The sequence below is a fragment of the Oculina patagonica genome, chromosome 4 (assembly GCF_052425735.1).
Source record: "Oculina patagonica isolate OP01 chromosome 4, crgOcupat, whole genome shotgun sequence".
Classification (NCBI taxonomy): domain Eukaryota; kingdom Metazoa; phylum Cnidaria; class Anthozoa; order Scleractinia; family Oculinidae; genus Oculina; species Oculina patagonica.
Window position 1 is genome coordinate 14,463,991 of NC_135761.1, and position 15,006 is coordinate 14,478,996.

General features: G+C 39.3%; 2 protein-coding genes across 2 annotated transcripts in view; one reads left to right on the plus strand and one right to left on the minus strand.

The window, feature by feature from the left end:
* The window catches only part of LOC144649618 (putative ATP-dependent RNA helicase DDX27), a 25,813-nt gene extending 20,432 nt beyond the window's left edge, over nucleotides 1-5,381 (plus strand). The window contains exons 18-23 of the mRNA XM_078509144.1: nucleotides 418-538; nucleotides 634-716; nucleotides 1,341-1,458; nucleotides 1,598-1,709; nucleotides 2,259-2,321; nucleotides 5,136-5,381. Coding sequence (XP_078365270.1) covers nucleotides 418-538; nucleotides 634-716; nucleotides 1,341-1,458; nucleotides 1,598-1,709; nucleotides 2,259-2,321; nucleotides 5,136-5,151 — 513 coding nt within the window. The 3' untranslated portion in view covers nucleotides 5,152-5,381. The remainder of the gene's footprint in view (nucleotides 1-417; nucleotides 539-633; nucleotides 717-1,340; nucleotides 1,459-1,597; nucleotides 1,710-2,258; nucleotides 2,322-5,135) is intronic.
* On the minus strand, nucleotides 5,372-13,379 carry LOC144649645 (calretinin-like). The gene is made up of 11 exons (XM_078509194.1): nucleotides 13,226-13,379; nucleotides 12,349-12,416; nucleotides 11,170-11,259; nucleotides 10,778-10,861; nucleotides 10,469-10,525; nucleotides 10,260-10,337; nucleotides 9,200-9,255; nucleotides 8,702-8,741; nucleotides 8,558-8,614; nucleotides 7,930-8,001; nucleotides 5,372-6,295 (listed from the first exon to the last, which is right to left on the minus strand). The coding sequence occupies exons 1-11, from the start codon at nucleotides 13,332-13,334 to the stop codon at nucleotides 6,026-6,028; spliced, it is 981 nt and encodes a 326-aa protein (XP_078365320.1). The 5' UTR covers nucleotides 13,335-13,379; the 3' UTR covers nucleotides 5,372-6,025.
* Between the last annotated feature and the right edge of the window lie 1,627 nt (nucleotides 13,380-15,006).

The following is a 15,006-nucleotide window of genomic DNA, read 5'->3' on the forward strand; positions in this document are numbered from 1 at the left end:
AGGTTGTTTTTGGCCTGCCTCTCTTTCTCTTTCCCTCTGGGGATAGAGACCTGACAAAGGACAGCCCCTGGTCCTCTAGGTTGGGGGTTGGGCGTTAGGCTAATCACCTAACCTCGTAAAAAAAATGAATGATTACGGAAACCTTACACACTAGAGAAAATCTACCGAATCTAGGGGGCCGAGTGGCGCACAACATGCCGCTCCAGAGCGAAAGCCGCATGTAAACTCTGGAGCAGAGGACGCCAATAAAAAAGAAAAAGAAAAAAAGAAAAAAAAAGAAAGAAAGAAAAACAGCCTGGAACGGGGTACGTTAAAGATCGATCAACATGTAATGTTACCTCAGTGTGCTAGCGTTTACCCGAAAAGTTTTCAACTACAAACGCCTTGTGAACTCAGTTTGCTTCATTTCCTCTTTAGCTGAGAATCTCAGAGATGGAGATGAATAAAGCACGGAACCTTATTGAACACGAAGAAGAAATTTTCTCCAGGCCTCCTCGGGTGTGGTTTCAGAACAAAGCAGACCTAAAGAGGAAGTCTGGTAACTACATAGAGTTCGAATTGGGCTCTTTGTTTTGTGGTTTTAACTTAGTGTGACATCTGCGTCTTCTTATGTAATGTTGTTTTTCTTTACAGACAAAGCAGCAAACGGACCAACCAGCAAAAAGTCTAAAACGGATAACAAGAAAGGAAAGAATACAGCCAACGCAAATGAAGATGTAAGCTTGGCGTTGTAGAGTTCTGTTCTTTGCCTGTGTGATTACCGATGCGGGGAAACTAAATGGCCAAAAAAGGCAGTAAATCGAAAGTAAATTAGCACGTCGTAAAGCGCCAGAAAGACACGGTGCAACACGCCAAGGGTTTACCCTATTTCATTGCTTTGACATGGTGTGGTTGATGCGGGGGCCTTAATGCGGCTTAATGGAAAGAGCACAATGTTTGTCGTGCTCTGGATCCTGAGGTCCAGGATGAACCTGGTCGGGGTCTGAGAAAATTGCTAAGAAGTCGGAGCAATATTTCTACTCACTTCATGCCACCGAACCAGTAGTGTTAAAAAAGCGATTTTCCCTGAATTCCACTTCTTCTCCACTTTACTTCTGGGTTTGAGTGTACATCCCTTCCTCTTTCTTCTTCTCCCCCGGAAATAGAAACCCCAAAACAAATTTTCTAAAACGCAAACTTTTATTTACAGAGGCAACCTGATTTTTTTTTTCAGGCTTGCTTTTTTCAACTGCTTAAGTTGAGTACATTACTGCGATGATCCTTCATTTGCTTAAAATGTATATCCGCAGTACAAATATATGAATTTCATATATTCATTTCATATGATATTGTTTTGTTAGGAAGAGGATAAGAAGAATCGAAAAGAGATGGAATTCATTGCACGAGAGGTCAAGAGATCGAAGAAAAAGAAACGCTTACACGCTTTTCCACCGGACAAACCCGACGCCAACCCAAAAGGTTTGAATAGTCGTCAGTTCTTTTCATTTTACATGTATGTTATATCACGCACTGGTTGTCAAATACATTTTTGCCGTGCTAATTCTAGTTCCTGACAAAAGCTGTATTATCACAATGAACCCTTTTTCTGTTTTCAAAGGAAAAGCTTCAAAAACGAAAAGTGCTGGTAGCGGTGGTGGTTCACGCCTCAAGGCATTTGACAAAGAACTCACGGACACAAGCAAAAAGGCACTGAAAACGTTTAGACAGAGGTTTGCTACTTTCAAAAGAAATCTATCTTTGCGTAAGCCTGATTCTTAGACGGTCTGAGGTGACATGAGAGCGAGCGACTAAGAACAGTCTAGAGTCAGATTGTCATATCGCTGTCCTTGTGATTGGCGCTGGGTGGGGTCCTATTTTATACCTTCCAGGTCTGTAGTAGGGATCCAATTTTGACCTTCTAGTATGAGATGGGGTCTTTGAAAGGGGAAAATTATGTCAAATTTGTATTTTTTTTTCTCTTGATTTAAATCAGGTCGTTTTGAAACGTGCGAAAATAATCATGGGAACGTTTAAAGATGAAAACATTTTATTCACTTCTGGCCTGAGATGGGGTATACAATTTAACTCTTTAGTCTGAGATGGGGTAGCAAGTTTGCGCTTTATTTTGGTCTGACACGGGGAAGAGGTTTCAAGACCCGAGAGGAGCACCCCATCCAAACTTTTCCAATTACCCCTGGGAGACCAACGTTTTATCCGTAGCACGTTTCCACGGATGTTAAATTAACCATTCTTTTTTTGTCTTTTTTCTTATCACTTAGCTCGAGACCCGATGATTCGAAAAAGGTTAAGAAAATGCCAGGAAGATTCAAGTCCAAGAAAAGGTACGTTTATCTTGTAGCGTGTTTTGCTTTATAATACTCGTATGGAAGTGATAAGTTGCCGAGAGTAAATCGAATGGCAGGATACATGAAAGGAAAGCTTCCCAAATGTTTATGACGGGCAGTGCATGTCACGAGTCATATCGGGCGAGCTGAGGAGAACGTTCTGTGCAAAAAATGCTGACTGATAATGGATAATCGCACTCTTCATGTTCACTGACTGTGGCTTGTGGAACAGGTCAAATGAAGACGCAAAAACCCAACCGTACATAGAAGTGAGGTTATTTTCCAAAATTAAAATACTTTGTTGGATACGACTTTTACCTAGCTTCAAGCTACAGCTAAGTGCTTGTTCGTAGTGACGTACCAGCAGCCAGCCGCTATTTGGCTGCAGTATGTAAAAATAGGGCCCCAATGGGTCCATGTGTTTTGCTGCTAGAGCAAAGTCTTAGGGAACATGTTGATGAAAGACAAGTGAGTCGAGATTGAAATCCAACGTCTTTTATTGTCTGTCACTTGTGTGCAGGTTAATAATTGCACTATATTGTAGTCACTTTGTGTTAATTCAATCCTGATAATTTTACTGATCAATGTTATGTTGAAATCAAAGACAGCAAACATAATTTAATTACTAGTAAGTTAACGTAATGTCTGACATGATTGTCTCTTTGATAAAAAACAGTAACTCTTAACATTATAAAAAAATCTCAATGAACTCAATGTGATTCTTTTAGTGGCGTTATCTCACTGGTTACCGTTAGTTGTATTTGGAATCATTGTCACAATGGTAGCGTTTTAACAACAACGAAAAAGACAGAATCTATTGACCTTATAAGAACTCAATGTGATATATTTATTAGTGACAAGACAGTGGTTCTTTAACCACTTTCACCCAAATTAAACACTGGAACAACTAACTCTTAACAAACTTGTTGTGTCACCCTGAGTTAAATATGCAAAATTCAGAAATTATAAATAATCGCACGCGCACCGGCGTACAACAACAGAAAGACGGCGTTGAACGTAACGCAAAGTTCATTTTGAAAGCGAAAGTTTACAAATAATTATTATCATTCGTCAGTCATCCCTTCACGCATGAACACTCGTCGAATTTCAGTGTCTTCACAACAAGATCGGAAGATCGATAAGGACCAATTTTTGATTCTGCGAAAGTTCGTTTTCTTAAAGTTTTAGAAATTTGTGAAGTTGGAGGATTCACTGAGGACTGCGTAGCCGAAGATGCAGTGGCTCGCTGGACATCAAATTCTATTTTTCACGGCGTTTAATTAATCTTCACAAAATAAACATGTGGCGCCAGCGCGTCTGGCAGTCAAAAATTCATTTTTCAAAAAACTTTCCCTTTCCAGCTATTTTAGCGGGGCTTATACTATAGTACCTACCTGTCAGTCGTAGAAAAGCTGAAATTTAAGGATGAACTGTTTATTAAATGAAGACCGTATTATTTTTTAATAACTAGTAAACAAACTGGTCGCCACGCATTTAAACACGAACTGACGAATGTTGCATCTGATGCAGTGAATCTGGTGAATGAGAACTTCCTTTAATATTTCTTTGTTTTCGACGGTGTGCACCACTGAATAAGTTTCTTTCCCATTGTGATGTTACTAGTATTAATTCGTTTCTAGCTGTCTTTTATATAGCTCGAATACAGCTACAATTAGCGGTGCAGCCTACCAGCATGGTATATTCCTTTCCAGCTGTCTTTGCGTGACAAGTTACACGTTCATACATTTTATTTTAAAATATGAAGTTCAGAGTTAATACAGTACTAGTATGCTGTAGACAGTGTAGACAAGGTGAGGGTAAGTTTATTTTCAAAGCGAAAGTTTACAAACTGTGCACTAACCGGTCCTTTGGAGAAAATATTTATGACCTTCGGCGAGGTTCCAAGTCTTCGCTCTTTTCGTAAATGATGAAAACTGCAGAATAATTTTCTCATAAAACTGGAGTGGTCGCGCCACAGTTTGTTTTCTTTCCCAATGCGATATACTTTTAAATCGGTTTTCTGTTTTCCAACGTGTCCAACGTGGTTTGCGTTCGAATACTTTGGCCCGTAACTTCGAATGCGATCAGCGCTACGGTTCATTGGTTTCGATTTTGTTTGTTCATGGATTTGATTGACATCGGTAGTTCAGATTTCTCCTCTGTTACGGCACTTACACCTTACACCTTACGGCACAAACTTCAGCTCTCAATGTGTTTTGCTTGCAGCCATTGCGGCTGCAGCAAAACACAAAAAACCTCTCGTTGATCAAAGGGCTGAAATTCTTTACAGTGACCTTCAGCGGCAGTATTTCGATTTAGAACTCTATTAAGGACGGACCATTATTTTCTTGGAGGGGGGGGGGGGGGATGAAAAATTTTCCTTTGCAAACTTTTTTTTTTAGTTTATGCACCTCTGCAAACATTTTTTTTCGAAATTCTAACTATTTTTTGTTATACGTATCGTGTTTGCAAACAATTTATTTTGTCTTTTTAGGCCCTGCGAACAATTTTTTTCAATATTTTTCATCCCTCCCCCTCCAAAAAAATAATGGTCAGTCCCTTAGATAGTGACGCTTTGAGGACAATAGCAAATTTATAATGCCTCCCCCCCTCCGATGACTGTCTTGGTTTTCTTTCTGAACTCTCTTAGAACCAACGGTTAAGGAGGATTTTTAGTACGAAAATGTGCCTAATGACTAGCTGAGCGTTTGTATACCGTTGGAGCTAGTGGTGTGTCTTTGGTCCTGCATATTGGAAAAGGTTGGACTGTGGCAATGCTCGTACTCAGTCTTCTTTCTCCATTTGTTTTAGGTATAAGAGAAGATGACCCACAAACACATGCAAGACTCGCGAATAATTTTTTTAGTACTTTTACTTAAGGCCACAGAATCACTGAAGAAATATTTAAGATAACAATTCATCGCTGTTGAAGGGGATATGCTTAGAAAATAATTATAATAATAATAATAATAATAATAATAAAAAAGCAACTTTTATACCCTCAGTTGTTACTAACTTTAATAAAGTGAATACCACGAAAGGTGATGTCTCTTTGAAGCAATTTAGTTTTAATATTTCTTTCTCTATTAGAACATGAACAGGCGGTTTTTAAGGCGAAGGAAGTAATGGCGACGTTTTAAAATGTTCTGAGTAAAATGAATTTCGCATGTGCAAATAAAACACAGCTTCGCGTTAATAAATGCAGTGTAATTTAAATTTTAATTTGTCCTAATTTAGTACTGTCCGTTCTTTTTACCGTTATGCCAACACGTTTCTTCAACCACGGCGGTTTTAACTGAAAAATATCATTACTAGGACGGCAATAGACTGTTCACAGCCCCCTAATTTTCCGTGAAGTCGTAGAGATCGATCGTGGAGTTCGAAGGGCCGCCATCTTGGTTCCTGATTGGAGCGAATACCGGGGAGAGTACAAAAAGCCCGTGGATAGGGATGCTGGGTGTTTATAGCGTAGTGGTGGGGGAGCGCATCCTTATCCCTACCCACGGGCATTTTGTACTCTCCCCAGTTTTCCCTCGCGTTCAGGAACCAAGATGGCGGCCTATCGAACTCAACGATCGATTTCTACGACTTCACGGAAAAATAGGGGGCTGTGAACCGTCCAGAGTGGCACGCCTTACAGTTGAGACACGGTCACGAGGGTTTATACATTAAAACTTTCTGAATTTAAAATCTCTCTTAAATCACAGCAGCCAGCAACACCCTGTAGATCCTTCATGGGACCCGCTGTCGTCCTGTTTCTTAGCTTGTTCTTGTTGATCTGCTTCTTTCTCGGCTCGTCTCTCGGCTTCTCTTCCTTCCACGTCGACCTTGATGTCTTGAACCTTGCGTGACTGTGCCACAGAGAAGAACAGACCCAGTTCCTCTTTCTGTACCGCGTCATCGCCGTCACGGTCAGCAAACCTCATGATCATGTCACGCTGGTCACTGATGGTTTTCATGTCCGGTGGCTCCTATAAAATAGATCGTTTTCGACGTTATTAGGTACCAAAACCCAAAACTAAAGGTACAACAAAGTTTGTTTCCACATCAGGCATAAAAGGTTCTAAAATTATATCTGTTTACAACTTTTCAGCTCAGTAGCGTCCTTTGCTTGGAAACCAGTGCAAATTAAATTTCAGAGTTATGGCGGTGCGTGACATACAGTCACGATCGTGTTTGTCAAAATATACACATCTATCTTGTGATTTTTAGCCATTTGAGAAGATAAAGCTTTTGGGCGCTTATTAACTTCTCCCATCTTCAGGGTGGGCGCTTTTTCGAGATGGGCGCTTATTTGAGGCTGGGTGCTTAATCAAATACCGTAACTACGGTACTATCTCAGAAGGGAGAGAAGGCGTACTCCCTACAGTCAACTGTACGGGAAGGCTTCACCTGAAAGTAGTCTGACTCTGTGTACAGCCGTATCCCTCCCTCCAACAAAAGGGAGCTTTAGCAAACCGCGACGGCAACGTGAACGAGAACGTCACCAAAGAAAAGACTTAATGAGCCAAAAAATAGCTCTGCACTTGCGTTTTAAATCCTGACACATTTCTTGGCCGTTCTCTGCGAAACAACAACGTGAAATGACCAAGTTTTGCGTATATTGGAGAACGTGAACAGTGACAGATAAATTTCCGTATTTCTTTCTGGGAATGAACTCTTTCTTTACATATTCAGCTGGAGCTAGTTTCTAAACCAATAGATACGCTGAAAACCTCTGGATAATCGCGAGATTCTAGCGTAAAATATAAATTCATTTTGCACCAGGCGTTGTCCTCGGCCTTCCACGATGGTGTCTATACCTTGTCGATGGTGTGGTAGCTTGCGCGCCTTTAGGACCTCTGGAGCTATGCCAGCGGAGGCCTTGTGCCTTCGGCAGGTTCAACCATGCTGGACAGGTCTAGGGTGATGGGTCAGACAAAAATAGACACCCTGGCCCTCCAGGTTGGGGGTTGGGCGTAGGGCTGACAACCCTACCCCGTAAAAAAAATAAATTGTTACAGAAACCAACACCAGAAACCAAAGCTGTAGCAACAGGAACAACGCAATTGGACCAATGACAGGTGTTGGCCAAACCCAGCTGGGAGCCATCATCTCGAGAGCCGAGTTTCTGTCACCAAAGATAAAGATCAGAGTTGGCTGCTGGAACGTACGCACCATGTATCAGACCGGCAAGCTGGCCCAAATTAGACCTGGCGGCGGACAGTTGGAAAAGAGATGCGGAAAAGCGGACTCAGCTGGGGAGAGCTGAGAAAGAATGCAAAGAACAGGCAGCAGTGGCGGAATCTGGTAACGGCCTTATGTGCCCAAGGGCACGAAGAGGATTGAGTGAGTGAGTGAGTTGTCCTCGGCGTCGCCGTCGTCATTGCTAAAGCTCCCTAAAATCGGGAAGGGGAGGGGGACGCTGTACACAGGTTACCTGGAGTTATATAAACTGGTAGGGATTTGTCATTTTACGTATATAAAAAGATAGGTTAAAAGCCCTTTCCAAATATCTCGAACAGTGTTTTAAGGGCTTACTCAAGTGAAAAATTAAGAAAAGAGGTGGAGCCTCCCTGTATCAGTATATATATAAAACATTTCTTAAGGAAAATGCAATTTTCACCTTGTTATTCTTGATGTACAAATCTCTTATAAGAGCATCAAGCTCCGCGCCGCCAATGCTTCCATTGTGATCCTGTGTGGGAAAACAAAAACAACGATGATTAAATCATATTTAAAATTTCAGGGCGTAGCCAGTCTAAACATGGTTCGCACGGGTCATGGAAAACCTGGAAATTCATGGAGTTTTAGAATGTCATTTTCCAGGCCTGGAAAGTCATGGAAATGATTGATTGTACAAAATAAATTTATAGGCAGTTATTTTTTGTGAAGAAAAGGGTAAAAACGTACCCGGAACCAAGATAATGTTAAAAATTTCCAAGACAAAATTAATGGACAAATTTAGGTCATGGAAAGTCATGTTTTTTAAAAGTTCAAAAGAGTACGAACCCTACTAAAGGAAGCGCAAGGAAACTTGGGAACAGAAAACAAACAAATGAACAAGCAAAACCTGCGAAAAGTTTTCTTGAACAATTTCTCTAACTTGTTCCCTTACTCGTGCGCGTCTAAGGCCTATTTACCAGCAAATAAATCAAAATAGTGCAGTTTAATCAAACATATGACATATTCATTATACATGTCAGTAAAACCTGTTATCGGACAAAGCACCAACTTACGTAACGTTTACGTACCTGATCGTAGTGATACCAGATTTTCTCAAATTCGTCTCTTGTGAGGTTTTGTCTGATCTGTTTGTACAGAGTACACATGTGTCAGATAGGCCCCAGTGTGATCAAAACTACAAACCGATGACAGGATTTATAAAGTCATTTTACCTGGAATTTAGAGAGGAAGTTCTCTTCCACGGGCAGAAGTCTGTTAAGAGAAAAATGACGAATAATCGTTAATGATGAATGGTAATCGAAGCAGGCCAATTTTGTATCGCAAGTACTAATAAGCGCTTGATTCATTTGCTGTTTGTTTGTTTGTTATTTTCTTTCGCCGGTCTAAACGCTCCTATCCATGGTGGGATTACTAAAGAACTCATCGGAAAGGTTTCATCTGATTTCATAGATTTTTTTCTCAATTCTTAACTTGACTAACCTGCATAGCTGGCGGGAAATGCTGGCGGGATTTCTCGCGCGTGCCGTGCCTTTACGAGAGCGGCTATACCCGGATCAGTACAAGTCCCGCTAGCTACGCAGGCTATTTTGTACTTGCCTGCGGTAATTTGGCTGTTCCAATAGATTAACGTGCATGCATGCAGTTATCCACTTAGAAGCAAAGAACACAATCTTTGATAAGGTTATAGTGTTAAAAATTTGAATACTAACTTGGCCATTTCTGATAACTCTATTTCTCCATCTTTGTTCTTGTCAAATGATTCCAGCTGATGTAGAGAAATATGGCAGATTTTTTCAGATTTTTATTATTATTCCACACTATTTACAACAATTAAACAATATTAACACTATAGAAGCTAGTTTATATCTTTACCTAAAAACACCAAGAAAACCATTACCGACTTAAAATACTGAAATATTACTTTCTCGATAGTTATCTAAATTTCCTGCCAGGGAGATCTGCTGGTTAGTATGTTGCTTGTAGGGCATTTCAGTTGAATGTTTTGAAACGGGATTGAAAAGTTTCACGTGCAGTTTGGTGGTACAGTTTTATTTTTGTTGCCGCTAACAGGAAATAAACACCAGTTAAAATCTAGAGGAGACGATGTAGTGACTGTTGTATGTTGTAATAGTCTTTGTTTTTTTTTTTTTTTTTTTGCGTATAAAAAATCGTTTTGGTTTGCATCTGCCATCGCTTTTCCACTCCCATTCTAGCTGCACGTAACATTAAACACGCAAATCTACAGTTAGTGAAAGGTCGCTCTCAGCTTTGATAATCTTTACCTTTTGTAATCTATATTGTATTTCATATACGCCCCTTGGAAAAGCGTAGTAGACGAAAACTTGTTAATATATGCTGGTTTCGTGGTAAATACGGGGCTTTGTCGGGCCAAAGCGACCCTTGTCTTTCAGCGACCTGTCATTTTTGCTCGTCTGCATGAAACAAATTTGGTCTCCCTTTAAGTCCTCCACCCAAAGGTTATAAACCTGCACGACTTCCTTTTACTGTGCATGCCTTTAATTAGTGTTATGCTCGCGATCTATGCTCGCTAGTATTTTCCGCGCGCTGTTTCGGCTGTCTGCCTTTGGTGTAACATAAAATTAGTTTGAAATAGAAAAAGTTCTTTTTTATCTTTGTAGAGTTGAGAGTCGGAGAGAAATCAAAATTGCTGTAGGACCGGACTTATGTTTTTCTCTGTCTCGTAAACGCCCATTCGTGTAAACCACAAACACGGAAAAAGTTACATGATTTTTTAATGTAATTACTTACTGCTCCATTGACGTATTCTTCAATTCTTTGTGGACTGACGTGTGGATTGTTAACAGTCATTAAGTCTTTAAAGAAACCCTGTAACAAATGAAGAGAAACAAAACAACGTATTTTCTTGGTCATCAGTAAGTTTGAATATAACTTGAATGTTATTAACCGTTATAATAAAAGTTAACACCAACGAAGAAAGGTAAATTTATTTAACAAACCCTCAAGTGTTTTTTCTCCAGATATCCCTCACGATAAACGTCATAATGATTCCAGATCTGAAATGAAACCGAGTTGTTAACTGTATTGAATATAGCAAAGATCATGTATCCGAGGCCTCGATAAAGAGAGTACACTTTTTACTTGCAAACTAACCTGCAATGCTGGCGAGAATTTGTGCGGGAAATTTGTGCGCTAATTTTACAGTAGAGTAGCGAAGCCGCGAAGGGAATTGGCAGTAGGAAATGTTTACTTCACATGACTACACTGACTACCAGTAAAATATTTACTTTTGTGCATAGAGTCCCTACCTTCATAAATTCAACGCTGGAAATTTTAGACTCTCGGTGAAACTGAAGGAGAAAGTTCTGCTCCGTTGGTAGGATTTGCGCTAACTGAAACCAAACAAGACATAAAGAGACTCAATTTAACAAATCGACCATACTTTTCCATGATCCACACTCTTATTGACCGTAGAAACGATGTCATAAAATGCCCAAAACGCAAGTAGAACCACGTTGTTCTACTGCAGAAGATTTACCGGCAAAGTCACACTTGTGTGTGTCAGCTCGAAAGATCGCAGTTTTTCCACTGGACGGCAACAAATGTGGGCTCCTGCTATCGACCAATCACATATTGTATAAAAACGTTGTATAAAACGTTCTTTGACGTGAACTACAAAGTTTTGATAGCCTTTACTAACCTCGTTGATTTCCAGACGGCCATCATAGTTTTTGTCGTATCTCTCTAAAATAAGTTCCCGCATCTCCCTAACTTTGTCTTTAGCCAAACCCTGCCACAAAAAAAAAAAAAACATCGTTTTTTACAAAACGAGATTTCCAATTGTAAGCATGGGAATTTAAACTTCCCGCTTCCCTTACCTTCTACTCCCAGCTCCAGCCACTTTCTTAATGGCTTCACTTCTTTGTGTTGTTTCAAATGCAAATTAAAGCCATAGATTTTTTTCTACCCATTTCCCGCCACTTCAGTGGGAATACCGCTATCCACCCTTTTCTCTCGCGCCTCTTGTACTCCTCCCCTTCCCTCCCCTGTCACGCGTTATTGTCACGCATTACAGTCTGATTATCTTACGCCATTGACTAACGTTGCGTGCAGTCACAGATTACATCTTCTTGTTTTTTTTTATCTATCCCTAAAAATCTCGATTATGCGATAATGAATATATCATTTATGTCCTTGACCCCTCATTAAACTGCTGTTTTTAAGCCCAGGGGTTGTGCGATATTCGTTCCCATTGACTGTAAAACTGGTCAAAACTGTGAAGACCCTGTGAAGATCTCTTTTTCTTTAATCGATTGCATTTGTGAAATTTTTATTTTTGCTTTGTTGTTATTTAAGTAAAATCAGTGTTCAATGACCACCCTTTCCATAGGTGGTCTGTCTGTTTATGGTTAATAAATTAATGGTAAATTTTCCATTCAGTATCCCTCAACGGGTAAAACAATCTAATATTTGCATTTTCAATATTATGAAAAATATATATTTTAGACAGCAAATTTACGAATTAACCTCGCCCAAAAAATCCACACCATTTCAAAAATGATTCGCCACAGTAATATCATCCTTTCAAAGATTATATTTCTTTCCGTTCCGTGCCATACGGAAAAATAATTACTTTGATTCATTATGCACCGATGAATAATATTTCTCGTTTCGACAATGGCCTTCGAATAAATAATTCATTCTAAACACGTCTTATTATCATCTAAAATGATGAACTTTCTGCGGCTGGAAGCCTTCGATACGGATATGTTTCTGCCATAATCACTGGATCCTTGACAGGGAATATTTAAACTATGGATTAAGTAATACACACCCCCGTCACGTCCGCGATCGCCAAAAAAAATAATTTAATACTTACATGATATCTTGCTTCGAAAAGTTCCTGAAGGAAGGGATCAAGTTCTCTCGATTCGATGTAACCATTGCCTGAAATTAAAATAAAAAATAAACCTTTTCAAGACTGCTTTTGAAATTGACAAGCTGGTATAAACGAAATCAACACATTGAATGACCCCAGTGTCGAAAACAAATCGTCGCATATTGTTTCATACATGAATTGACGTATATTTAACAGTGAAAGCCCTATTTAACCCGAGTTTTTAAATGCACTAGATTTTTGATTCTCTAAATGCTACTGGAAGAATTTTAAGCATAATTTTTTTACAAAAAAAATTTGATGTTTTTCTTTGCATTCAAAATCCGAAAAAGCCAAAATAAATAGTCGAAAATCCACCCGGCTAAAAACACCAGCGGTGACATATGCAAATTTTGAACTATCGGGAGTCAATAAACATAAAGTAAGGTTTCAAGACTATTTCATTGTTACCTCGGAGGAATTGAATGTGTTTCTTTGTATGTACCGGTCTTTGTGACAATATGAACCGATATTTTATACTTTTGTAGCAATCGGAAAGAGAGATTATTATAAATATCCATGAAAGGATGGAAGTCTATGGGAGACTGATCCTCGTCAAGATATTTAACTGTTTTTACCCTCCAAGACACAAAATATCGAACGGAGTTTTTCCTTATAGTTTACGATGTTGCGTAGCTACATAAAGCTAACACGATGTACCGAAATGATATCAACAACTTCCCAACGAATCCATCAAAGAGTAAAAACTTTTTTTTTTCAGACAACATAGATCTGTTAAAACGAATCCACATTAAGATATATTTCTAACGCAGCTGCTGCTTAAGGCAAAAAATAAATGCAGATATCAAACACAGCTCACCGTCTTTGTCGTATTTTCTAAAAACTTCTATAAATTCAGTGGATGTTAGCTGAGTTTTGCCGTGGAACTTGGTGACAAACGGCTTCATGCCGGACTTAGAGGTAGCCATCTTGCGTGAGCTAACCCTTCGGCGAACAGTAGCGCCGGCTACTAGACAAGGCAGCTTTTTAATGCTAATGTAAACAAACACCACTTGACCAGCTGACCGCGACAAAAGATCGCCAAATTTGAACAAATCATTTGTTTTCGCCGCTGTTATTGGATGAACTCGAGGTGCCTGTTAAAAGCTCAATATCAAACACTTTTTTGCGGTTTTTATGGTGAAAGGAGAAAGAATATACGTGTTGTACATGTCATCATGCTGAGTTATAAAATATTTTAAAATAGTACTTTTTTTATACTTCGCTGCTTTGGTCTAGCCTGCAGAACAGGCGGTTTATTTTTTGCGGGGTTATTGCAAGGTCGCGCGAAGCTTCACGCTCGCCCCCACGCGACCCCCAAAATAAAAACTCGCACTTCGCGCTTCGACCCGCAAAATAAACCGCCTGTTGTGCAGGCGGTTTATAAAATATAAAAAAAAAATATAAAAAAAAAAATGCTCGCGAAGCCAAATAATGCTAAAAAAGTGCTAGCACTTTCGGTAAGTGCCTACTTGTAGGTCACGCCACACCATCTAGCACTTAATTGTCATAGTCTATAAGATTCGAACTTTGGTCGGACACCGTACCTCACCGATTTCGCTGAAATTTGGCATGCAGTCTTGTTTTAGGGTCCTAACTACCAAATGGATATTAAAAAGTTTCAATTCTTTTTATTTTGGAAAATATCGAGAAGGCCGATTTGAAGCGTCCGTGACGGCTCGCCAACATGGCGGATCGAAGGTGTTCTTGTTAGTTCGACACTGAACCTGCCGTCACAGTTTCTCGATCATACTTGGCATAGTTATAAAGAACTATCTTTCTTCTTTCTATATATCAAAATAGATTTGGCAAATGTTGAGTTTGGATGATCAACGGCCAAGAAGTTCGAAGGTATGTTAACGATGTTTTGAACAGTCTCAAATTTACTACAAAATGAAAGGCTAATAACTCCACTGTTATCTCGATTTAGAAGTAGCCATTTACCATGAACAAAGCTTGTTCATTGGTGAATTGATTCCATTAATAAAAAAATTGGGGAAATGTAACCGTTAAGAATAAAAAATTATGGAACCTCTAGTAAATTGGCCATTTCAGCGCCAATTCAGCGGATCAGCTCATTTAACAGCAAATAATCGGCCGGAAACATGAAAGGGTTACAGTCGTTTATAATAAGCAGTTTCCATGTATTCTTTGCTTATCTGAAACAAATACATGATCTTTGCCAAAGATATGGCGATTTTTGAGCGTACGATCGTTTCTCCAAATTTTTATGTCGGCAACTTTATTTTATTTGTTGTCAAGATTATACGCTGTTGTTATTCAATATTCGTTTCACAAGAACTTCTGTTGCTCGCATTTCCCATATCACTGTTTAAGAAATTGCCCATTCCGTAACAGGGTCATTCTTACTTTTTCTTTAAAAATTACTAGGAAAGCAAGAATGTCATAGAACGGTTTTATACTAGTGAAAATACCTGTCAGACAAAAATTCAACTGTTTGTGTTATCTGGCTGTTTTCACAAATATGCAAATTTAGGAATTCTTAAAGTGCCTATCTTTAACTATTTCACGCTTAAAGATTCCTCTAAATCTTTTCGCCTACCTTTAGGACAAACGAAGTTTTGTGTCTCCAAGCAGAAT